The sequence below is a fragment of the Heliangelus exortis genome, chromosome 7 (genome assembly GCF_036169615.1).
Source record: "Heliangelus exortis chromosome 7, bHelExo1.hap1, whole genome shotgun sequence".
Lineage (NCBI taxonomy): Eukaryota > Metazoa > Chordata > Aves > Apodiformes > Trochilidae > Heliangelus > Heliangelus exortis.
The window spans coordinates 11819333-11844868 of NC_092428.1; the positions used below are offsets into that span (position 1 = coordinate 11819333).

At 42.8% G+C, this 25536-nt stretch overlaps 1 protein-coding gene across 1 annotated transcript in view; it reads left to right on the forward strand.

The window, feature by feature from the left end:
* Nucleotides 1-3011: 3011 nt before the first annotated feature.
* Nucleotides 3012-25536, forward strand: part of ALOX5 (arachidonate 5-lipoxygenase) — a 28525-nt gene continuing 6000 nt past the window's right edge. The window contains exons 1-11 of the mRNA XM_071748820.1: nucleotides 3012-3616; nucleotides 10259-10457; nucleotides 12244-12325; nucleotides 14458-14580; nucleotides 15600-15706; nucleotides 18570-18742; nucleotides 19397-19543; nucleotides 19643-19846; nucleotides 20070-20156; nucleotides 21548-21726; nucleotides 25264-25385. Coding sequence (XP_071604921.1) covers nucleotides 3467-3616; nucleotides 10259-10457; nucleotides 12244-12325; nucleotides 14458-14580; nucleotides 15600-15706; nucleotides 18570-18742; nucleotides 19397-19543; nucleotides 19643-19846; nucleotides 20070-20156; nucleotides 21548-21726; nucleotides 25264-25385 — 1573 coding nt within the window. The 5' untranslated portion in view covers nucleotides 3012-3466. The remainder of the gene's footprint in view (nucleotides 3617-10258; nucleotides 10458-12243; nucleotides 12326-14457; nucleotides 14581-15599; nucleotides 15707-18569; nucleotides 18743-19396; nucleotides 19544-19642; nucleotides 19847-20069; nucleotides 20157-21547; nucleotides 21727-25263; nucleotides 25386-25536) is intronic.

Here is a 25536-nt window from a genome sequence, read left to right on the forward strand (position 1 = left end):
CACTGCAATGTTAATCTGTGCCTGATCCCATGGCCTGATCTTTAAGACACTCATCATGGATCCAGCTATGGGATCCCACTGCTATTTCACAGAATCGCAGAATCTCTGGGGCTGGAAAGGACCTCTGAGTTCCTCAAATCCAGTGTAGTACCTAGCACCACCACACAGGCTGTACTGTGGGGACTAAATGCCATACCCACTCCATAATCAGTTTCCTTGTTTGACATCAAGCAGCCATCTGAAACAACATGGAAGAAAATTGTGATGGAATCTCACACAGCACGTGTCTCCTCAGGGGTGAAACAATGTAGTCACTTGATAAAATGGTTTGGTTTGCTTTTTTGCATATCCTTATATTCTGTTTGAGATTTTGCTGAAGCATTTGAAATTCTACCAACTGTAAGTATTACCAATACAACTTTGAAGGTGGTGATAATGATAGCAGTGAGAGCTAAAGGAACAGATTTAAAAGGGACACAGCTGTGAAGGGGCTGGTGAGACTTAACCGTGTATTCCTACAGATTTCATGTACAGGACTGAGCTTATCTAGTTTTTCCTTTAATAAGTTGGTAAGAGGAGCTGAATGTAGGGAGACTCCCCAGTCAGTCCCCTGTACAGCAGATAATGAGTGACCCAGGAGGATGGGACAAGGTTCAAACATTGCATTGGAGCAGGAACAGAAAGAAACATGAAACTTAATTACCAAGGTTTAAACAACAGTTTGCTCCAAATTTGCAGCAAAAATGAAGGTGCCCAGAAGGTTGCTTGGTGTCTGACAAAAGCTGGTGCTGAAGCATTTGACATGTTAAGAAGTTTTCAGTCTCTTAAAAAGACTTTTAAAATAAGTAGCAGCAGACTAGAAACTCATGCTGGGCTATTTAGTAGAGCAGACACAGTGAATGTTTTATATGCCTATATGTAAATACATATCCTGAAGGTAGGAGAGCCTTGAAATCTGAGTCACAACATAATAGATGTCTGAGTGCTTACTTGTGCAGAAGAGATACAGGAGACTCTCCTTGACTTGTCCAGTCAAGGACAAGTATCATGTCACTTCTGTGAAAGAATGGGAACCTTCTCAGGGTATCACAGGCTGTCCCCATTGCTGTGTGGCCACCACTGCCAAGGTGTATGTGTAAGCCAGGCCACAACACATCTTGGGCAGATGCAATTTTAGAAGCTGAAGCAGACCATAGAATAACAGAATGCCTTAGGTTGGAAGGGACCTTAGAGATCATCTCCTCCAACCTCAAACAAAGGTTGCCAAAGCCTCATCCAACCTGGTCTTGAACACTTCCAGGGAAGGGACATCCACAGCTTCTCTGGGCTTCCAGAGTCTCACCACCCTTGTGCTGAAGAACTTCCTAAGATCTAGTCTAAACCTATTCTCCTTCAATTTAAAACCATTTCCCCTTGTCCTGTTGTTGGGCACTCCTATGAAAAGTCCCTCTCCAGCCTTCCTGTAGGTTCCCTTCAGGTACTGGAAGGCAGAACAAGTCCTTCTCTTCAGGGCTACTCTGAAGCTGCTCTGTACCCAGGTTGTCATTGTGCCTGGGGCCGGCCTGACCCAGATGCAGGACCTTGCACTGGAACTTGCTGAATCTCTGTTGAGTGTTCTGTGAGCATGTACCTTGTGCTGTGTCCCAGCAGCCCAAGAGGCAGCAGCCATGCTGGGGTGAGGCATGAGACACTTTGCAGCTGGACTCTCCAGAGCAGAAATAGGCAGAGCCTGCAGTAAATTCCAGATGTTGATGTTAATTGTGCTCTTACTCTGCCTTTGAAGAGTGGTGGCTGACCATGTCCACCCAGCCTTACCTGTGGGCAGAATGTCTCAGACTGAAAATACTACTGAAACATATTTGGATTAAGTTACTCTCATCCACTAATCAATCCAATTCAGCACCTGAGGTGCAAGTGTAAAGCAATTCTGGGATGGTTTTAACTTAGCTGGCTTTGCATACCTATCACTAGAAATTCATAAGCACACAAGACACTAAGTGAATGGCCCAACAATGAAGGAGAGAGGAGCTTGGTCTGGTCCCAGAGCAATGGTGGAAGGACCCTGAGGTCTGCAAGGCCCATAACCTGGCTCCTTTCAGCACAGCTGCTGCCAGAAGCACCAGGAGGAAGGAAGAATATTAGTGAGGTCGCAGGGGTGACAGCAGATGGTATTTAGTTGCTTGAAGAAAATGCAGAATATCTCTAGTGGTAATCTTGGTGCCTGAGTGCCCAAGTGTGCAGTGTCACTGCTATGGAGTTATTTTCTCAGGGCTAGATTGGATTGTGAAAGAAGCACAGTCAGCACCTAAGTGATAGCAGTTGCTTGATGCTTGGTATACTCAGGGTATGGACTCTGAAGCTGTGGAATTTTTAGTAGAATTGGAGGGGTTGGTTGTTTATGTACAGCTCTGATGTATAAATATGCTGGCACTCAGTGTTACATGGCTAATGCAAAGGCATCGAGGTGTCTGAGAAGCTTAGGGGAATGCAAGGAGTGAAGCAGGCCAGCAATAGGGTCTAGATATATACAGGTCTAGATCTAAGATAAGGGTGAGTTCTACGTGGTTTTTGGAGAATTGGTGTATATAATGAAGCTGCAGTATGATGTGAGTATCAGTGAGTACCTCTGGACATTAAAGAGAATGGTATTTATGCAGTGTACATTGAGATGGGGATAGATTGTGGTAGTACATTGAGTTGTGTAAGGTTTGGGCATGGAGGAGTGTGTATGGCTGCAGACTGGGGTGATCAGGAGGTTTGGTTGCAGAGTGCAGAGCAATTTGAAGGTGAGTGGCTGAAATACTTTATGTGTAGACGTGGTAGCGAGGGAGAGCTGAGCAGGGCGGAGCACGGCGGTGCCGGGCAGGAGAAGGATCACTGCAGAGCATCGTGCTGCCAGTGCTGTGTTGGGTTGTGGAACTGTGGGAGGATACCGAGAGGAAAGTGCTGTGTGCTGGGACGTACAAAGTGTTCTGGACGTGTAAAGTGTGCTGGTGGGACTAGTGCAGACGGGGGGAGGGCAAGTTGGGGACTGTTTCACTGTGCGGGCAGTGAGCAGGGTGCAGTAGAGGGTGTAGGGCAGCTGTGCTGGGATACAAGGGTGCAGGGCAGCTGTACCGGGACAGGGGTGCAGTGTAGGGTGTAGGGCATCTGTACTGGGACAGGGGTGCAGTCCGGAGCAGCTGTGCAGCACGAGGTGCCTGGTGAGAGCTGCCATGCGGGTTCTGTGGGTTCTGCGGGTTCCGGAGTAGGTGTGAAGGGCGCTGGGGAAGTGGCGGGCAGGCCCGGGCCGAGCCGAGCCGTTCCGTGAGGTGGTGAAGGAGGAGGAGGAGGCAGAGGCGGCGGCGCTGAGCAGGTCCGGGCGAGGGCGGGAGCGGCGCTTGGCAGCGGCCGCTCGGGTGGTTCGGGCCGTTCGGGTGATTCGGGTCGTCGGGGCTGTGGAGAGCCGAGCGGTGCCGGTGGGGCTATGCCTTCCTACATTGTCACGGTGGCCACGGGCAGCCAGTGGTTCGCGGGCACAGACGACTACGTGTACCTGAGCCTGGAGGGCACGGGTGGCTGCAGCGAGAGGCACCTCCTGGACAAACCCTTCTACAACGACTTCGAGCGCGGCGCGGTGAGTCGGGACGGGGTGGGTAGCGGAGCCGTCCGTGCGGCAGCCCGACCCTGTCCCCTGTCTCCTGTTCCGGCGGTGGCCTGGGGGCTCCGTCGCATAGGCTCATCGCCTTTCGCGGTGCCCCGGGCCGGACCCGCCGAACTGGGGGCGGGGGAGTCTCCTGCAAGACCTCGCCCACTCCGGAACACCCGCGCAGGGGGCCGAGAGTTTAAAAAAACTCAATTGCGCTTTTTTAATATTGTGCCGGTGCTCCGGAGCTGGACAGAGAAACAGAGGTGCCTGCTTCCATCCCAGGATGCCCATCAATCATGTCCCTGTTCCTGGGGGGAAAGATGAGCCCCTTGGTTTTCAGATTTACTCGTATTTGCCTTACACATACTAAGAACACGTGTGCTTCCTGTTGAGAGGTGATGTTTAGGGTCAATATTTACTAGTAGTCATAGCTACTTGGATATCTCCAAGGAAATAAATAAAGAGCTAAAAGCTTCCACTGGGAATTACAATGCCTGCCAAGGGTCTTAAGTATGTAGGGCATCTTCAGTGAATGATGGAAAACAGCATGGACATGCAAATGTGAGAATGGATTTGGGGCTGCCCTATCAGCTGTGCTATTCTTTCCAATCGTGATATCTTCCATGTGTTGTGCCATGTCCACTCTGTGGCCTCACAGTATCCAGGCTATCCATTTGTAATTGCTCACACTCTGACCACAGTTTTAGAATGGCATTAATCTATTTGTGTATAGAAATAGTGTTTCTACTCTGGAAATAGTAGACTCAGGTCATTTTTTCTCCCTCCCATAATGTGTATTTTATTTGGAAAACTAACTCACCATTTCCAAAAGGTCTGCTGAGATTTGAAAAACTTTGCAAGTTCTAACAAAGTCTTCAGAAATCACTTCAGAAATGACACCTACCACAGCATGCACAAGTGAAGCTTTGCTGTCATGATGCTGCTTAGCATTAGGGGTCTTTTCTTTAACCACAGGGCTCACAGCCTAAGTTAGATATCTGGTCTCTTCTACATTAGACATTGCAGATATGGGTGACAGAAGTCAGCATTTTAAATAAATATTGATGGCATGTGTAGATACAGTCCCCAGTTATTTGTAGATGATGTTCTGAGATGCTCTCACAGGTGTGGGGACTTAACAGCCACTGGTATTGAAGTTCCTTTCCTTCATGATTCATTCGCTTAGAACCTTGTTACCTGAATCTCCCAAATGGACATCCAGTCATTCTTGCTTTCTTTCTTATCTGATGAACAGTCATATATTTGAAGAGAAGCTTAAAAATTTCAGCAAGAGAGGTTGAAGAAGACCTCAGACTGTCCTGCAAATTCAGGGTTAGGGTGCTCTCCTGGGAGGGCTGAGTTCTCCTCACTGTTGAGGAGATCAGCACTAGCATCTCCAGCAGCCAGGCAGTTTGCTCTGGGCTACAAAAGAGAATGTCACTGCCTTTGAGAGATGGCTGTGATGGAGAGGCTGGGAGTACTCTGAGCATCCAATTGGAGTGGATCCTGTCACAAGGAGAAAATGCCATGTCAGCAGCAACTCCTGAACTGCTCTGGGACCGGGTCTGGCAGAAGCAGAGGAACCTGCAAGCCCTGAACCCTGCTGGGTGAGGAATCAACCAGTGGAGGTTTGTGGATATTAGTAACACTACAGGAAAGGATGTGTGCACTCAAAAGGAGTGCTTACATCTCCTTGGGAAGGTAGTTTTAAGCAATTTTTCAGTGGATGACCAGTACAGTATTATCTTGTAAGGATTTGTCTGCCTTCCAGTTGCTTTTCTGAATGTTGGGACAGGTTCAGTTGTTCCATTGTCCTGGTAATGCCTTCATTTGAATTATTGCAAATTGTGTGTATTATTAGTTATGATGAATGGGGCTTGGGCCAGTTCTGAATAGGAGATTTGCATGCCACATGTTGATTGAGGGGAAGAAACATGGAAAAACCTAAAGGGATTTGCACAATGGTAACTCAGTTGTAGTTTTTTCTGACTTACTCTAAGTACCAGACACAGGTGATGTGGAAAGGCACAGCTGCTTTTCTTTACTTGGTGTCTTTTGAGTAAGTTCCTGTTGGTGCTGAGTGATTTCAAAGCAAGTGTTATGGTATCACTCTGCTTTCTTCCAGTTATTATTTCATCTGCATTTTGGTTTGTTTTGGGGTTTTTTTGTTTGTTTTTCTTGAAAGAAACATGTTCACAGGTATTTCAGATAGGAAATACAGTTCTCTCCACTTAGAGCTTTGTGATTATTGAAAGTGGGGTTGTCTGTGCCATCCTTTTTGCCACACTAGCCTAGTCAGTAGGAGTCTGTCCTCAAAAATAAAGAGCTTAGGTTTTACATGATATTAAGTTGCTTGTGCCAGATGCTGCAGGAGCTTGAACGGTCCAGTATTTGTTAATTCTGTTCTCTCACTCTGAACTGTCATCTCTGGCTCACAGTGCAGTCATCAGGGATGCCACGTGTTTACCTGCAGACCTCATCCAACAGATGTCTTAGAAACCTTCAGTAGCCAAACATCAGTTCTTGCCTGGACCTTGTACCATCTTTGTAACCTGACACACCTTTACTGCATTAGCAAAATTACCATCTCAGGTGAGCCCACATCACTGCTGGCTTGGAGGCAGCAAAAGCTGGGTAAAATATTAGGAAGGAACCCTCATTTTCAGGATGGTCATAAAAAGATTAAAAAACTTCAGGAACATTTAGGTTGATCGAATGTCGGTTTTGCATTGCATCAACAGTGAACATGTGCAACTATTTTAGACCTCTTGCAATATTAGCAAAGAGATTGTTATCAGAGGAATGACTTTCTTGCAAAGACTCTCTGTGACTCTCTCAATGTGACATTTCTATCAACAATTTGGATCTGATTCACATTGCTCTTTAATTTAAATTTTAAATGTAAATATGAGTAGGTGTGACAGTTTAAGAACTATAGAAATATATACGTGTACATGAGGATTTTTAAAAAATTAAAGTGTTAGCTGAACCTTTAAAGGAAATTAATTTAAAAAAGGATAGTCAGGTATCTTAGTCAACAAGGAGTTGATGAGAAAACTGAACTAACTTCATACTCTCAGTGCCATACTGATCACTTGGCAACAATGGATTTTTGTGAGGACTTGAACTAAAAATAGTGCAGTATGTTTCCCCTCTCTGGACAGTGGCTCTGGTCACTTTTTTCTTCCTCTATATACATCTAGCCCTAGAACTGGACATGAGTGAGAAGATGGAGCACAGAAGCCCCAGGTGGCTGAATTCAAAGCAAATCTGATCCATATGCAGTTTATCGTTTGTGTCTGTAGGTTATTGCATTAATCTTCATATGTTTAGATTCCCTTTATAGTGGCGAGTACAAATGATAATAGTTCACATAGCTTTGTGCATTCTCTGGAGCTATGTTTCTACCAGGTGACAACTACCAGTTCCCAACAGCCAAACGCAACAAGATCGTGGAAAATTTGAAAAAGAGCATTCTTTTTATGATGTGACTGTAAGCAGGAAGTGGCTGAGTTTGAGATATGTGGTGTGACCATGTGTGAAGAGACACTTTTCTGCCAAGGCAGACAAAATTGCAGAAGTACTGACTCAGTGTGAAACCCAAATCTGGTGAAGAGTGTATTGACACTATTTTTGTTGAGAAAATCAGGGGTTGCAGGGAAAGGAATATGAAATAGAAATGGTTCATGTACAACCTATTTCTGGAAAGATTTGAAGAATGAGAAGCATCCTGACCATGTTATCTACAATTTCCAGCCATCCTTTGTGCCAAGTGAAAAAAGACATTCTGAGACTATTGGACATGGAGACAAAGATCAGGGTAGTGGTTGAAACGAGAATTGTGGGAGGAAGGAATCTCCATTCAATTAGCCAGGAGCTGAGTCCCAGAATTAGAAAGAATTAGTAAGAATTTCTTTATAGAGAGGGTGATCAGGCATTGGAATGGGCTGCCCAGTGAAGTGGTGGATTCTCCATCCCTGGAGATATTTAAAAAGAGACTGGATGTGGCACTCAGTGCCATGGTCTGGTAACTGCAGCCATGGGTCAAGGGTGATCTCTGATGGTCCCTTCCAACCCAGCCAATTCTATGATTCTATGATGATTCTATGAATTATGTCCTATAGTCACTGACTGCCCTATAGTGACCTATTATGACTGACTGTCATAACTGTGGCTCAAGGCACTGTTATTGTGATAAGTGATTTCTGAGAAAAGCCACTCAACACTTTTCAGTCTCCACAGCTGCTTCAAAATATGAATCATCAAGGGAATGGATTTACCTTTACACATTATCCTTTTAGCTGTTCTGGAATAGTGGGGGAGGTAGAGGCATTGAAGAATCAGCAACATAATATTTGAAAAAATATTTAAAATTAGTATATAATTTGGCTCTACAGAACTGTTTCTTTTTCTGTAATGAATATGTAAGGAAATGTGAAAAGCATCTTTTTTAATATGTTTAAAATCTCAGCTCTTTGATTTTCATGTCTTAGCTCACATCCTAGCAGACAGATGCTATTATGCCAAGCTTGCCAAGGACCACCATGCTGTTTGTGAAGTAGTTTATTACCACCTGCTGTGTATGAGTGTCCTGTTGACACAAACATGGCAAATTTTTATTTAAGACATGGTAGCTTTCCCTTTTAAAAGAAATTGTCTTTATTGCCTTATTTCAATAGGCATGGGGAGATAGCGTCATAGCTTAAACTAAGATTAGTCTGTTAAGTCCCAGCAAATCAAAATAAGCACTGTCTGTGCCAATTTTAAATATTGGAGCCTAAAATTGTATTAGACTTTATATACTTTATAGTATGAAACAGCCTCATATGAGCTGCAGTGTAGCAATCATGGCCAGACAATTTCAGAGTCGATTGAAGAACATCTTTAGGGAAAGACACACTAGGACAATGTTTCAGTGTCTTCAGGATGAATTTCAAAGCCTAAAAGGTTTATTTATTTTTCTCTGGCTTTTATGAGTCAATTAGATGTGATGAAAGAGCTTGATGAGATGTGATGGACTTAATGAAAGCTGGTATTTTGATGCAATAGTTTATGAGAGCACTGGAGCCTGTCATACCAGACTTTGGTGGACAGATCATCCCAAAATGATCATCACAATTGATAATTCATGGATAGCTCATAGAAAAGGGTACTTTGGATCAATAATGTGGTAAAATTGGGTTAAAATGGAGCAGGAAGGGATGCCAAGGTATCTTTCTTATGTGTATTCTTCCAGTCATGTAGGTATAAATTGCTGTTAATCTTTCTTTTGTAACAGTTAAAATTTTTTGCTCCTTTCTCCTGTCTGGTATTTAATTCTTCATTTACTATCCAGTTTTGTCCTTGTGTGAATTAGTCTTTCCCTAGAAAGTGAGACAGTGACAGTGGACATATGTGTATCAAATGACTGGGGAAGGCTGAGAGTGCTCCTGAAGAGAACAAGCAGAACGTGGTGTTTAGGTGAGAAGCCAAATGACAGAGCTCAGAGGGGCAGGTCAGTCTTCCCAGGCACTGCAGTGCCTCATCTTTTTGGTACTAGCAGTTGGTTGGTTTGTAAGATTTTTTATTAGAAGTGGCCTCCCACATGGAAGAAATGCTGATCCTGGTACTCAAAGCCATTGTGACTCAAACAGAAGGAAAAGAAAATATCCACTACTATTTCTTTTGCAGGAAGGGGTATTCAGTCACTTCCTCAGCCTGACCAGCTTCAGAGTAACAGCCCTCACACCTCATCAAAGCTTGGTGTAGGGGCTGCTCCACAAATGTTCTGCTCCTCACTTATCACAGCATGGCCAATAACTCAAGGTTTCAGGGACCTGTCCCTCTAGCACACCGGTGAGGGTATTCCTAAAGGAGCAGATAAGAGTGGCACACAGGATCAGTACAGACACTGTGACAAGACCCTTAGATGGGAAAGGGCTAAGCAGACTGGCTACTGTTTAAGTCTGGACTGAGGTGCCATCCATGTTGCAGGAATCAGGCCTTAAGTCGAAAATCATGAAGGAGCTAAACCACCCTTCCACATGCTGGTTCTGTAAAAGAATGAAGTGCCTCCAGAGCTAGATGGAGTTATTGTGAACCTTGTTTTCAGTCATCTACTTAAATTGTACATCTGAGCTGTATGAACATAAAACGTACCATTGTTCTCATTTTAAAGTGGAGAACTGAAGAAGACCACCCCCAGCAGCCACAAGACAAAGGGATGTAGGCGATTTGGATACTGTCCTTAGTCTGAGGCATACATGGGAAATAAACACTGGTCATCTTCCCACTCTAGCTGCATTAATAGGTATGCCTTAACAATACCTTTTTAAGCTATTACTAGGATACCAGTAAATGCTTTCATGGGATGCGTGCTTTTCTCAGACTTGCAAATATTTCAAGGAGTAATATAATTTTTAGGGTGCATACAAAAATATTTCTCCATCTCTAGAGTGTTTTGTATGTTCTTGTTTGTTCTTTCATTCATCTTCCTGTTGCATTGTAGTCCAGTAACAGATCTTCCTTTTCTCATCCACCAGAAGCTGGAAAGTTCTGTTGCACCCATGCCACATCAGGAAAGCCCAGGTACACTTGTGTAGTGCTGGTTGTGCATGTACAGTGCATCACTGACTGTATTCTGCTCTGTAGATTGACTCCTATGACGTACCTGTGGAAGAAGACCTTGGAGAAATTCAGCTAATAAAAATTGAAAAACGAAAATATTGGTACCAGGATGATTGGTACCTTAAGTATATTACTGTGAAAACTCCAGTGGGTGATTATTTGGAGTTCCCATGTTATCGCTGGATTACAGATGAAAAAGAGATTGTCCTTCGAGATGGAAGAGGTGAGAGCCATAAGAAACCTGATTTCCTGCACAGCATCCAGAATTCTTCCAAATCTCCTTTCCCTGCCCCCATGTACCTCCCAATCTTCTCTATCACAAGGAGACCCATTTCCAGTCCCTTTCTGCATCCTAGGGAATGGGGTTTCCTTGCTGACTACAACTGCTTTCTGAGCAGTTTGTTGGGCTGGCAGATGAGTTAGATGCTTTAAGAAGCAGGAGAAGTCCTTACACTGGCTTGTTGTGCTGGCCTTGAATGTGAAGGTCAGCCTCAATGCTAAATTTTTGTCTCTTCTACATCTGTGTTGCGGGAAGCCCTTTTGATCTAATTACAATCAGTGTCCCATCTTTGTTTCATACATGAAACATGAATACAGGCTATGAATAGTTGCCTGTAAGTTGTCTTGTTTTCTTGATGTAAAGTGATATAAAATTCCAGAGCAGGCTGCTTTGCAGGTGCAAGGACAGATTTGAAACAGCAGCTTTGCTTTTCACCCCTACTCCTTGCATTCTGCTAAGTCCAGGGTGAGATGGAAATGACTGCTGCATGTAGTGGTGACCAACTGTGAAAAGTGTTACAGCACTTTTGTGCACTGTTCAGAGCAACCTGTTGGACCTGAGACTTGTGTTTTAACTGCCTCTGGCTACCTACTTGCTGTGATCAGGGTTGGGGTAGACATCTGTCGCTGATGTTTGCTTGTTTCCCTCTCTGTTTCCTAGGATATGTTGGTTGATGTAGTGGTTTGTAGCATGAGTGCCTGAAAATAGCTGAAACAATATATGAGGTGGTAGAGAATAAATGTTTGTCTTCCCATTAAGTTTTTGGCTGTTCCTGGCTGAGGAATTTTGCATTTGAAGTCTTTTGTCTTATAATCACAACTATGTGTCTGTTTATTTTTGGTCTCCAGAAGGACTTTCCATTTTTCATAATTTGATTTATAATAATGGTAATATTTATAGTACCTATAATAACTTTCATTTCCATGGGAAGCAGCTTTGCATGGCTTTCAGAGTATCATGACGTAAAGAGCAAAAGCAAATGAAAGCCTATTGGTAACTTGAAAACAACCAGCTGGAAAACATTAGCCATATATGTTCTCAGTCATATTACCTGTGATATTTCTAACTCCACACTCCAAGCAGCTATTTCCACTAAACTCCTGCTGGCTTTATCTGCCTTCCTATTTGTGTATGTGAAGTGAGTCACATACCTTGCCCTTTCTCTGACAGCTAAAGAAATCTCTGTGTAATTTAATGGTATAGTGAATTCATGATCAGAAGAACAAGCTGTATGGAAAGGAAGCAGCACTGTTTTTCCTTTCTGTTCTTGTTACAGGAGTATATGATTATTGCCCCAAGCTGACAGGGGACAGTGTAGCTCAAGGGGAGAAGACAGATGTTTCCTGGAGTTGTCCTTTAGCAGAGATTAGCTGCAGCAACGTTGTGATTTCTCTTATTGATGAAAATCCCCTTAGGAACTGAAATGTAAAATTAATTCCCCTGACCCTATTCAGACCATTTAATGCTAGATATGTACAGGAACCCATATTTTATATACAGTTGAGATGGATGTTCCTAGCTTGAGCTAGTTACCCCTTGGAGGCAGTATGCTAGGAGCTTGTCTCCTTCCACAGATTCTCTAGGGACCTGTGTTTCTATTCAGGGTAAGAAATTGGATTGTAAAGATAGAGATCAGAAGTTTGAAGGTTTGGAAACCTTGCTCTCCTTCTTAAGACCTGGGCAGTGATGGGTAAAGGATCCTAATAAAACTCTTCCCCTGGTTTCACAGCCAAACTACCCCAGGATGACAAGACCCACATTCTCAAGCAGCACAGACGGAAGGAGCTCGAGACCCGTCAAAAAATGTACCGGTGAGTTTCCCAAAGGCCCAGTGCCTGCTCCCATCAGGTCAGAGTTTGGCACAGTGCATGCAGATCATCATCCTGGACTGCTGGGTAAGAGGAAGCATAAGTTACCATGTTAGCCTTATGTAGTTTTTTATTTAGATGAATCACTGTAAGTTATCATCCTGGTGCAAGTGGGATTGCAAGGTACTTGAAACCCAGATAAGCTTATCTGAAAGGTTTAAGTGGGAATTCAGTGGTGCAGCTTCTGTGTGGGCTCCCTGCACACAGTTGGTTTCAAGGAAGATTTGAAGGTATAGTTAGTTTGCTTTTTACCATCAGTACTCCAATTCTGGGAGATGATCTGAACATGTCAGCTCTACTGGAGCTTTCTGGCTGAAGAAGCAACTGGGATGCAGTGGAAGATCTGGGCCTCTTTGAGTGGACTGGAATGTGCTATCAGAATACAGATATGATACCTGCCTTTATGCTGCCATAGGTACTTTTTCCTAATCAGTGTCACAAAGGCAAAATGCTATCTTTTATCAATGGGTAACTCCCAAAAGCATTAGACATTTCCTTTTCTAAGAGATTATCTGTTAAAATAACAGAAGTTTCTTGCACTTGCATCTCCTCACCATGAGAGTAAGGATCAGATGGACAGAGGGTCCATTCAGAATTGATGCACTGAGCTTTGCTGTATGTGCTGTGAATATCATTTGACTAAGAAGGGATTTTGCTTACAAATTATGGGAAATGGAGCAGAGAAAAATATACTTCAAAAAGAGGTATGGCTCAAAATTTTATTTATGCATGCAAAAAGGAAGGCAAAACCATCTGTAACTCCAGAGAAACAACTGTTTGCAATTCAGATGCATAATTGTTAATACATAAAGCAGTCTGTGTGCAGCAGGCAATTTGGAGATAGTATTTATGGAATCACAGAATCATTAAGGCTGGAAAGGACCTCTGAGATCAAGTCCAACCTATGACCTAATGCCACCACACCAGCTATACCATGGCACTCTGCCACAGCCTTCCCCTTATCCACCAGGTGTGTCACCCAGCCATAGAGGGACATGAGACTGGTCAGGCAGGACCTTTCTTTCCTAAACCCATGCTGGCCTGGCCTGATCCCTTGGTTGTCTTCTACACACTGCTTGATGGCAATCAGGATCATCTGCTCCATAACCTTGCAGGCACCAAGGTCAGGCTGACAGGCCTGTAGTTCTCTGGATCCTCTTTCTGGCCCTTCTTGTGGATGGGTGGCACGCTGGCCAACCTCCAGGCATCTGGGACCTCTCTGGTTACCCAGGACAGGGCACTGTGCCAGAACACACGTGGTGTCATGGTTTAACACTGGCCCAGCAATTAAACTGAGTAACAGATGCTCTCTATTAGTCTCTCTCTCCCCCTGGTAAAGAAAGGAGAGAGAACAAGGGAAAGAGACTTATGGATTGGGAACTAAACTGCACAACTTTAATGAAACACTAATGATAAATAGGAAAAATTACTAAATATATACAAACATACAAATATACAGGAAAATTGATACCACGTTCCTTCCCTCCTTTTCCCCCAACATCTCTCACGTCACCACCAAGGCTGCAAGACAGAAAATCACCTTTATCCTGGCCCAAACCAGGACACATGGCAGAAAACATGTGCCATGACCATTAGGAGGCTGTTCCAAATAGCTGAATCAAGACCCATCTTTATCTCTCAGAGAGCTGCCTTTTGGATAAACTTAAATAAATGCCTGGGTACTTCTAGGTGCTGTAAATCTGTTTTGCAAAGATGTAGCCCCAAGACTGAGTGTGCATTGTGCAGGTGCCCATCTCTCTGTCCCTTCCCAATACGTTTGAACCTACTGCCAATTCCAACCAAATGTGACAAGTGTTAGGAAATACCACAGATATCAAGTTACTTCAAGTTTTGTGAAGGTAGGTGGTCAGGTACATGCCTGCTACTGTACTTCAGGATTCTGTAGAGTACTGGTGGGTATTGACGGGGTACAAGTCACTATTTTTGGCCCAATAGAGTCTGCCACAAATTTTCTTTATAGACCTGAGTCACAAAAACAGTGTAAGTAATGGGATGACAGAGCACTCATGCTGGTAGGGTTATATGGTTAATCCAACCTCTCTTTTTTTTCTCAGCTGGAAGGAGTGGCATCCAGGCTTTCCCCTGAGCATCGATGCCCTTTCACACAGTGATCTGCCTCGTGATATACAGTTTGACAGTGAGAAAGGAATTGATTTCATTCTGAACTACTCTAAAGCGTAAGTATTTGTGAAACTTCAGTTTTGCAAGATCTCTTTGGGGGTAGAGTAAGGATCTGATCACTTTTTACATTTGATTTAAATTTCAGAATGGGGGTCTTTTCTCCCAGGTGGATCTGCAGTTAATCAAAGTATATTTATACATATATATATATATATATAGATTTAAAATACCAATATTTTAAGCTTTTCCTGATGGGAACTGCCACAGCCTCTGTATTCTCATTAGACACTGTTTTGGCTGTAGACAGATGGAGGAGGCAATGGTGAAAAACATAGGAAGGACTACTGCAACTGATACCCCAGGCTTTTTACTAAATTCTCAGTCATCCCCTAGAGATACCCATTTCCCCTGACTGATGAGTTCAAATTGATAATAAAGCCTTTCAGTCACATACCAAAATAAGATGTTACCAATGTACACTTAAGACTCTGCTGAAGAAAATCTGTTCTGAGCAGCTCATCAGTTAACCACATCGGAGTGGGATCTGTCTGGGGCAACAAAGTCACTGCCCACCCACTTGCATGTGTCATGTCATTGAAAAAAAAATGCCCATCTGTTGGGCCTGAATAATCAGTCCAGCAAAGCTATTTGAAACAGTACAGGATTAATGAAGTAAATAGAACTGCTGTGGCCTGTTAGTCCCCTTCTAAGCTGCCTTGCATGCCCAGGTCACATCACACTATGTCAGACATTCCACCATGCCATCAGATGATGGGATGGTCTAGGATGAGACAATACTGGTCCCAGATTGTAGACTGCATAGAGCAACTCCAGAGTGGAGTCCAATAAATGAAGTAGCATGGACTGGGCTCTCGAGATGCCTTTTGGGCTTGTGTGTAAATGTCCAGCCAGAAAATTTAGTTCTGCAGGGTGGCCAACCACACATTCTACCACTTTAAAATTTATTGTATGAAGGTATATTAAAAGATGGAAAAGAATAGGGGGGGAATGGGGTGGAACTGTGGAGGCTGAAGCTGGCTTTTTTCAGAGGTTTTTTGTTTCATTTTGGTTTTAGGATGGAGAATCTTTATATCAACCGTTTCATGCACATGTTCCAGTCCTCCTGGAGTGATTTTGCAGATTTTGAGAGGATCTTTGTCAGAATCAGCAACACAATCTCTGGTGGGTTTATCAGCAATAGCTCATGTTTGCATTGTAGTATCGCTAATTATTTGTCTCGGCCATATATGATTAAGACGAGAGTGGCTGACCCACACTTCTGGTCTCCTGTGGCTCTTCACAAATAAACTATAATCTCAGACTGCTGATCACACCAGCAGCCCTGAAGACCAAAAAGAGAAGCTATAATCTCACACAAACTAAAATCACCAGGAATTGTACAGTGACCTTCTCTGTCCTGAGCTATTCTGGAGATCAGGACAGTTCAGCATCACAGTCCCTTTTGGCTTTTAGCAAGGTGTTTACAGATACATGGAAATCCCATAGAACAAATTTTCATAAGTATTCCACATCTGAACATAGAGATAGCTTAGTGGGAGCAGTTTTCAGAGCACGTGAGCTGTTGGCATTTTTGAAACTTTGGCGGTGCATCTCCCACTTCAGTGATCTAAATACATGGAAAATCTGCAAAGAGGAAGATTTGGAAATGTTCTCTTCTAAAAGTAAGTACTGGGGTGACCCTTTTAGCCTTTTACACAGACTAGACCAGAGACCATTGCCTAACATCCCAGCTGTGTGCTCTGTCCTTGTTGCACTGCTGTGCAAATGATTCCATCTTCTCATCCTTTTCCCAGCACAGGAATAAGCCTCGGTTCTGCTGTCATAACCTCAGCCATGACCTTCCTCAGTCAGCTGTAGTGCTCCTCAGTCTGTTGTCATGGGCCATTTGTGTCAATGGAAAATGGTTTTTAATTGTAAATTGCTCACAACAGGGGGCATTGTGACAAAACTCATTTCAGGCATGAGAATGCATGCTGTTAGACCATGGGGGGGCTTGCAAAGAGCTGGGAATGACCTGGGAGATGTAACTTCTTTGCCTGGATCTGCTGTAGCCAAGATGGGCCATGGAACCACAGCCGCTGAAATTTGTGGTTCTTACAGGAAATCAGTGGGAGTTAAGCCTGAAAATGCCTGTGGCACTTATCAAAAATGTCATCTCATCTCAAAAATGTGTCAGAATTGTGCACATTGCTTCAGTTGTGTCTTGCTTCATCTTGTTACTGTAAGACAAAAGTCCTTCTCTAAGTGCGTGTGTGATTTTTGTATTTGAGGCTGGTTGCTTTCTGCAGTATCTTTCATACTGTTTAAAACTCCATTGATATGTTAAGATGTCAAAGCCGAAGCACTTTAGTTTAACTCTTTGCAATATGGAAATCTCAGCAGTTACCTAAAAGAACTGCAGACATGGTTTATGAAGTTCATGGTGTCCTTTTTGTAAAGCAGGTCTGGGAAACCTTTGATTTGTGAGCCAGACCCAACCTTCTGCTATTGCCTATGGTTGCCTTATTTTACTTTCTCTTACTGTATTATTGGATAGAAGAGATTCACAGATACCATAAGTTGGTTAGGGTGTGGTTCCTGCAATGTGTGTGAATGACCTGTTTAGACTCTGCAAAGGGTATTTTTTTCATCCTGCTCTAAAGCTTTGCTAAGGACCAGTTAACAGAAATAGAAGTAATTTCTGTGATCGCGGGTATAAAATAAAGGACACAAGCTGGCCAGAAATGTTACAGCAGTTTGTTCTATTTAAAAAGGTTGCTTCCTAAAGCAGCTTTAATGGAAGAATTAGATATAATCTACAATTAATTCACTGATAATATTTCCATAATCATGAGGAAAACCCCGATTCTGTGAGTTTTAAATGTTTAACTGATAATTATCAGTTACATTAATGCAATTGTGAATCTTCTGTTTGTGAGCCTTGGCAGAAAAAAAGCTAATGAAGAAGGTAATGCAAGGCATTTTTCAGTCATATATTTTCTGTCCAAAATGTTTTCTGGATTGTATAGACTTCAGATACAGCTCCAGACTCATTATGCAGTTGACAGAGGTGATGTAAATGTAATTTTTAAGTAAACTTCATTTTATTCACTCTGTTATAATGCAGAGTGAGTTGTAAGACTTTTTTTTAATTACTGCACTGCATTCTTTCTGACTTATCTTTTTCATTCTTTCACCCTTCGTAGAAAAATAAATTGCTTTCAGAAAAGGTTCTGCCTTGTCTGAAAATAGGCAGTAGTGGAAAACTTGACTTCCTTCATTTTTTCCCTGAAGACACCAATGTGATTTTTCACATGAATCACGTTTGTTCTGACTCTGTATTTGCAGGCTGAAGTGACAACATTATGAAACAGAACACTGCACTTGTAGAAAACATCCAGTTGTTCTACGTATGTAAAGAGACGGAGTAGGGAGTATCTAAACAAGCAGTTTATTAAGAAGAGATGTTCATTTGGGTTTATATTAGCAATTGAAAAATAAACATAAGGAAATATGTTAAACAAACAAAATAAATGAGCAGTTTTACTAAGTCAAAGTTAAAGCCCTTCCCCAGGTGTCCCTCACCCAGGTCCAGCCAAGAGAACTGCTTCAGCCACTGTTGTTCTTTCCCTACCCTTCTCTCCTACCTGTGCCATCTTTTTTTGGACTCCTCCCTCTGTACTGTATACCATGAGAATTTGAAGAAGGAGATTTAAAAATATCACGGAAGACCTGAGAAGTTGGTCTGCAGATGGAGAGAGTAGTTTTCATAGGAGTGGAATATTTTACTCCTCACTGCTTCTGTACATGGAGACACAAATTACTCTAAATTTAATTCTTCTCAAAGTGAAAATCAAAGATTACATAGTCCATTTAACTTAAATGCTTTTTCTTCAAATTCTGCAGCAATTTTGAATCCTTTCCTTGCTACTTTCTTTACTCAAAGTTGCAGTGCAGTATAGCAAAAGGTGGAGAGGAAGGAAGGAACCCTGTTGGATATTGGTGGAGCGCAGATACTGATGTTGCAGGCTTGTTTTCTCTTTAGAATATGTGATGCAGCACTGGAAAGAAGATTTTATGTTTGGCTACCAGTTCCTGAATGGATGCAATCCTGTGCTGATCCGGAGATGCACAGAGATACCCAAGAAGTTGCCTGTGACTATGGATATGGTAGAATGTAGTCTGGAGAGGAACCTGACCTTGGAGGAGGAAGTGAAGGTATGGCTCTCAGTCAGATTTGACTTCATCTTCTCCCTCTCATGTCCTCTAACCTCCAAACCCTGTTCTGACTGCCATGTCTCCTCTCTTCAGGCTGTGTGGTTGGTAATGACAAAGCTTTTTGCCTCTGCAGACTGGCATCACCTCTGTTAATGGTTTTCTCCTGCTACCCTGGAGTTGCAGGCCTTGCCTTTCTTCTAGATCAATTTAAAAAGATGTCAGCAGTATATGAAGGGTCCTTTTTCAGTGATTGCCTAACTGTTGACTAAGGTTTGAACTAACATGCTGAAGAAGGTTGGGCAAGGATGGTGCCTTGCTTTGTTTGTATGACAGGAATGGGTGTCTCTTCATCTTGCAGTGTAAAATCTATTTGCATCTTAGTGTCAATGTGTGATTGCAAAATACACAGAAATTAAAGACTCATGAAAGACTCAGCAGGCATTTCAAGCAGCTTGTGAAAGGGTACTTGCTGTCTCAGTGGCATCATCCCTGAACCACCACGAGCAAGGCTGGACCCGTGGGCACTCATAAACACAGGGCACAAGCACCAGCCAGCCTCTGGCCAAGGCCTCCTGACCTTGGTTTCAAACCTTGATACTTGCACTCCACTAAAACACATCATTCCTTTCCTTTCTTTCTTTTATTTTTCACCAGCAAGGAAACATTTTCATCGTGGACTATGAACTGCTGGATGGTGTGGATTCCAATAAAACAGACCCATGCACAATACAGTACTTGGCTGCACCCATCTGTCTGCTGTATAAAAATCTGGAGAATAAAATTGTACCGATTGCAATCCAGGTGGGTTTGCTGTCAGGGTCTTTAAAGGAACACATTGCTTGTTGTCCAATCTTAAACAAGAATGGCTTGGGGGTTTTATATTGGTTTTGTATCTTTCAGCTCGGTCAGAAACCTGGGCCAGACAACCCCATATTCCTTCCCTCAGATGCCACCTATGACTGGCTGCTGGCTAAAATTTGGGTTCGCTCCTCTGATTTTCACATCCACCAGACAGTGACCCATCTCTTACGGACACACTTGGTGTCAGAGGTGTTCAGCATAGCCATGTTCCGGCAGCTGCCTGCTGTACACCCCCTCTTCAAGGTTGGTTCTTACGTGAAGGGATGTAGGTGAGGGAGGGAGGTTATCATATTAGTTTGACAAACCAAGAGGAAGTCCTGATGATAGCTCACGTGAGATGTTTTGGCTGGGTGCCCTGCAAGGCAATATACAGCTAATAACTGCCAGGACTTCAGACTTTACACTGGGTTGCTGTTGAATTCATTCAGAGAATTTGCCATCTTTCATTGTTTGTCCCATTTCACAGCTCTTGGTGCCCCACATGAGATTCACAATAGCCATCAATACCAAAGCTCGAGAACAGCTTATCTGTGAATGTGGCCTTTTTGATAAGGTAAGTAACCCTCTTTATACATCTTCGTTATTCTTCATGTTTCCATACATGTTTTTATCTTTTAATTATCACGTTGCCTCATTTCTTGACCTTTCTACAAAAGGAAAAACATAACTAATATCACCTGAGAAACTGTCACAGAGATCTGATGCCTCATTGTGCTGAAGATATTAACTTTTACCTCAAAGTAGCCAGATCAGAACTGGCCAATTTCAGTAGTGAGTCGGCATCTTGCTCATAGCTGTGGTTTTGGGGTATGAGTATAGACAGATAGGAGTGCAAGGTAACATGCTATGCACATGTATGTACACAGTAAAGTCAGCAATTTCTTTTAAATACTCAGTTATTCATATTAGGGCAGGGTAGTGAGCAAAAGAATTTGTGGTTACAAAAGGAAATTTGCATCGAAGAAAGACATGTAGTTAAGACAGATTTCAAAGCCCACAGATAGTGGGTATATCCAGCCTTTCTTCTTGAATTGCCATAAACAGTAGATCATCTAAGATCAAAACTCAGCTTTGTCTGAGTCAGTGAAACACATCCATGTATCATGGACTGCAGTGCAGCTCCTAGGTCAAATCTGAACGTCTAAATCTGACTGCAGTGGTATTTAACATACCCAGCTCTTCCTTCCTTGTCTCTTCTAGAAATGGTGTGCTGCATCTAGGAACCACAACAGGTTGACATGCAGCAGCCTCCGTGCCAACATGGTAACAGCAAATTTGGGGAAGGTTTCAGAAGTCCTTCCAAAGAAGGAACCTGTGTTTCAGGACAAGTATCCCCCTAATGCCTCTGGCACCAGACCAGAAGCCTCTGGTTAAAGGTTAAATCCAAGCATCTTCTTCACGCTCTACTGCTGACTGTGGAGACCTGGCAGACACTCCCATCCCTTTGAACAAAAGTATAATGTCTGTGCCTCTTACAAGTGGGATGAGTGTGTGACTAAGACCTGCCAGTCGTGAGCCCAAATTTCAAAAATTTGTTGGTTCCAGAGATCAACTAGCAGGAGGACAGTAAGTGTAAGCTGACTGCTGCTACAACACTAGCAGCTTCTGGGAGCTTTTGTGCAGGGATTACCTGAAGACCTTTGCAGTACTGTTTGTTGTGGTCGCTTCGTGTTTTCTACATGTAACCTATACTGACACCCTGCCCAATCCTCACCAGTAGCCACCCAGCAGGACTGATCTCCTTGCTTAAATTACAGTAGCCAGCACCCATTAACACTTTCTCCAACTGCAGTTTGGTACTTGTTTATGTGAAGATGTGGTTTTCTCCTTGAAAAACAGATTCACCAGCATATTTAATACCATTTCCTGGGAATTTGGAAAGCCTGTCTCAACACAAAGTAAATATCATCTCCTACTGTTCCTGAATTGCCATTCTTCCTGCAGGCAAATGCTACAGGTGGAGGAGGACATGTACAAATGGTGCAGAAAGCAATGAAGGATCTGACTTATAGCTCCCTCTGCTTCCCTGAGGAGATCAAAGCTAAAGGGATGGACAGCAAAGAGGATATCCCCTACTACTATTACCGGGATGACGGGATTAGAGTCTGGGAGGCTATAAAGAAGTAAGAGTCTGTAGTTCTAGAAATGGCTAATAAAGTCACTGTCACAGAGACAGACCCTCATTTTCTCTCTTCTGACTTTGCTCTTCATCACAATCTTGTGAACAGCACGTGGAGTGTTTAGTCACTTGATGCTTTTTCCATAGAATATTTCATCTGAAGGAAAAAACAGTTAAGCACACACCCTTGAAATGCTGTTAATTCCTGCTTTTCTCAGCCCTGTTTTCTTACATTCTGTGTCTCAGAGGCCCCCTTATAAGTATGTACTTTATAGGATTTCACAGAGTTTAATGAGTTGGAATTTAGCACTGAAAATGGAATTTTATTAGCTTTTTTTTTATCTATGCACAGACCACGAGTGAACCCAGCTCTCTGAGCCAAGGTTCTTGTGATGTGGAAATGCAAGCTTGGCTCACATAAGAGTTGTGTTTTGAAACTCAATAAATTAGGCATTAACTAATTCAAGCAAAATGCCTTAAATTGCAAAGCCCAGGTTTTGTCAGGAAGGGAAGCAATTTTGAGTCATGTACATCAAGGCTGCTTGACCACACAAATGTGGCTCCTTTTCAAAATATGAAACACTTCCTCAAAATGGAATGATTCACACAGGTTTTATTGTACAATGGCATTTCATTTAACAAACAACACAAATTTTTATGGCATAAATTACTTGCTAAATATACAGCTGTTTCTGGTCATGTGGCTTTTGAAAAGAGTGTTCATTAAAAATCAGATCTTTTGTGTACACAAAATAGGGAGTTTATAATGTTTAAAGTGCTGGGCATAATTTTGTCTCCTGTCTTTGTGTTTTGGCAAGGCATTATCTTGCAATATTTCCTGCAATTGTTAGCACCCATTTGAAAGAAAAGAAAGTTGTACCTTTTCTACGATAATTTTTTTGATGTAGTCCTTTTTTTATCCCTCTTCTTTTTCCTGTTTTTTCTTTGCTGGTTGAGATACAGCTTTTTAATACCAGATAGTACTTAGTCACAATTTAGCATGTCTGTGGATGTTAACCTAGCTGGAGGATGATGTTACAGTGCCTCAGACTTTATTGAGAGGTTCTTTGTAAGTGAATAATTTGGTTTATAAATGGCACTGCCTCACTGAGTGTGATATCTTGTTCCATGGAACAGTGCTCACGCATTTGTCTTGTCACTATGCATCACCTACACACTGCAGTGGTGTCAGGCTTCACCCATTTGATTAAATAACTCCTATCCCCAATACTGCTTCCCATGTGGCTGATGGCCTACACTTAGGAAAGTTGATAAGGTTCCCCTATTGCAACAATGAGGCTCAGCCAGCAAATTTGTAACCCCCTTCTCTAATACTCTGCTTCTTGGTTCTGATGTAACTGCAGATAAAAATTTCAACTCAAAAGGCTTCACCCACACTTCATATACTAATTTATATTAACAGAGTCTAAAACACTGTTGTTGTGTAAGAGGATTAATTTTTGTCTGCATTTGGCACAGGTGCCAGGTGATGGAGGCTGAGTTCATGCATCATCTCTACGTGTTGCAGGATTTTTCTTTTCCTTTGCTTTCCAAATTAATTACTTACACTCTTGATGTTAATGTAGTTGTTTGCCTCAATAAAAACTCTTGACTTGGTAGGCTAATAGAAACCACACTGATAGACTTATAGAGGTCTATAAAGGTCTCTAGATTGCAATTAATTTATAGCTTATTAGGGGAGAAATCCCTATTGGATAATGATTCTTAATCCCATCAGTCATCTCCAGTTTAAAGTTTCATCCTTCAGGTTGTCACAGTATTTAGCAAATATTGCAAGGTGCCTGCAGAGCTAATAGTATATCTCAGCATAGATCAGTTAACCATTCAGTCATTAAATGCAGATCTTCAGGAAATCAGGATTACCTATTTTTACTGCTTTCAGAACTATGTTTGTTGTCTTCATTTTTTTAAGAGCCTTTCTTTCTGAGGTGAGTGGGCCTGGGAAGCTTTCATAGAAAGAGGGATTTTGAGAAAAGGGACGTCTGCTGTGGGTGTAGGAAAAAAGCTTTAGATCTCCCCCAAAAAAGTTTCCTGGGTCACCCCTATTTTGGATTGTGCCTCCAGGGTTTTGTGAAAAAGATGTGTGGTAGGAGGGGATCAAGTATTTGAATAGCACTCAGGAGCAGTTTTGGAGTATCCCACATACAGGGTATGGTGCTGGTATCACAGCTTGGGAAAATCTGTTCTCAGTGTGAAAGCCACGTGTATATGGCAGAGAGAGTCTGTAGTAAGTGAAGAAAAAGATGTAGATGTGAGGATAGAGGTCTGGGCAGGAGCAAACCCCCATCAGTGAAGGAAGAGTTGATGTATCAACTACTACAGGAGCTTGACCCATACAAATCAGTGGGTCCAGATGCATCCACCCCAATATGCTGGGAGAGCTGATAAAGTTTGCTGATGACACCAAGATGAGTGGAGAGGATGACAACCCAGAAGGGAGAGCAGTCCTCCAGGATGACTTAGACTGGTGAAGTGAGTTAACAGGAGTTCAGTGTGGAGAAGTGCAAGGGCTTCAACTGGGAACACATAAGCCAGGAGTGCAGTTCAGACTGGGATCCACTTGGCCTGAGAGCAGCCTTGTGGAAATGGACCTGGGGGTCAACATAAGCAAACAGGGTGCTGCAGCAGCAAAGAAAGCCAACAGGATGCTGGGCTGCACCAACAAGGACATCACCAGCAGAGACAAGGAAGTCATCATCCTGCTGTACTCAGTGCTTGTCAGACCACACCTGGAGTATTGTGTTCAGTTTTGGTCTCCACTGTAAATAAAGGATGCAGACAGGCTGGGCAGTGTTCAAAGAAGAGACATGAGGATGATCAGAAGAGTGGAGGAGCTGCCATATGAGGAGAGGCTGATAAAACCGGGCCTTGAGAAGAGAAGGCTTAGGGGAGACATTATAATGATGTTCCAGTACTTAAAGGGGGGACACAAAAAAGATGTAGACTCCCTGTTGACAAGGAGTCACATAGACAAGATGAGGGGCAATGGGCACAAGTTGCTTCTAGTGATATTGCATTTGAATACAAGAGGAAAATTTTTCACTCTGTGGTCAGTCAGATATTGGAAATGGTTTCCCAGGAGAAGTGGTAGATTTCCCCACTTTGGAAAATCTTAAGTCTCAGCTTATAAACAGTAAGCTTATAAACAGTCTCAGCTTATAAACGTTTCATATAAACAGTAATATTAGAAGGATTGGGGTGATCCTTGATGATCCAGATGATCCTTGAGGTCCTCCCAACCTAACATTTTATGATTCTATGAAATAAGAGCACACACTGTTCAGTGGATGCAGTGTGGTCCCGAGTCTATTTTTTGGAGAGGAAGTGATGCTGCAGTCAGAAATGAATCAAAGTTTTCTCTGTATTCCCACTGCTTTTGGGACCTGCACTTCTCTTCTCTTTTGCACTGTGCAACATCTACCTCCTCTCCAAAGTCAGAAGACCTTCAGGGAATGGCAGGCTTGTTTTCTCCTTTTTTTTTTTTTTTTTTCCCCTTGATCATTTTTTCCTGTGTCTGTAGTTTTGCAGAGGAAGTTATTCACATCTACTATGAGAGTGATGAGATCGTGTGTGAGGATGTGGAGCTCCAGGCCTTCGTCAAAGACATTTATGTCTATGGAATGAGGGGTGTGAAGGCTTCAGGTAAGGTCTGATGGCCCAGATAGCTCTGAGTCTTGTCAAGTCCCAAGCATGCTGTGGGCTGTTGGAGACCATTTCCCTTCTTGACCCAAAGATGCTCAGTTTGCTGGGATCAGGTCCCCACTCCCTCAGGAGGCAGCTCCTGCCTTTGCCA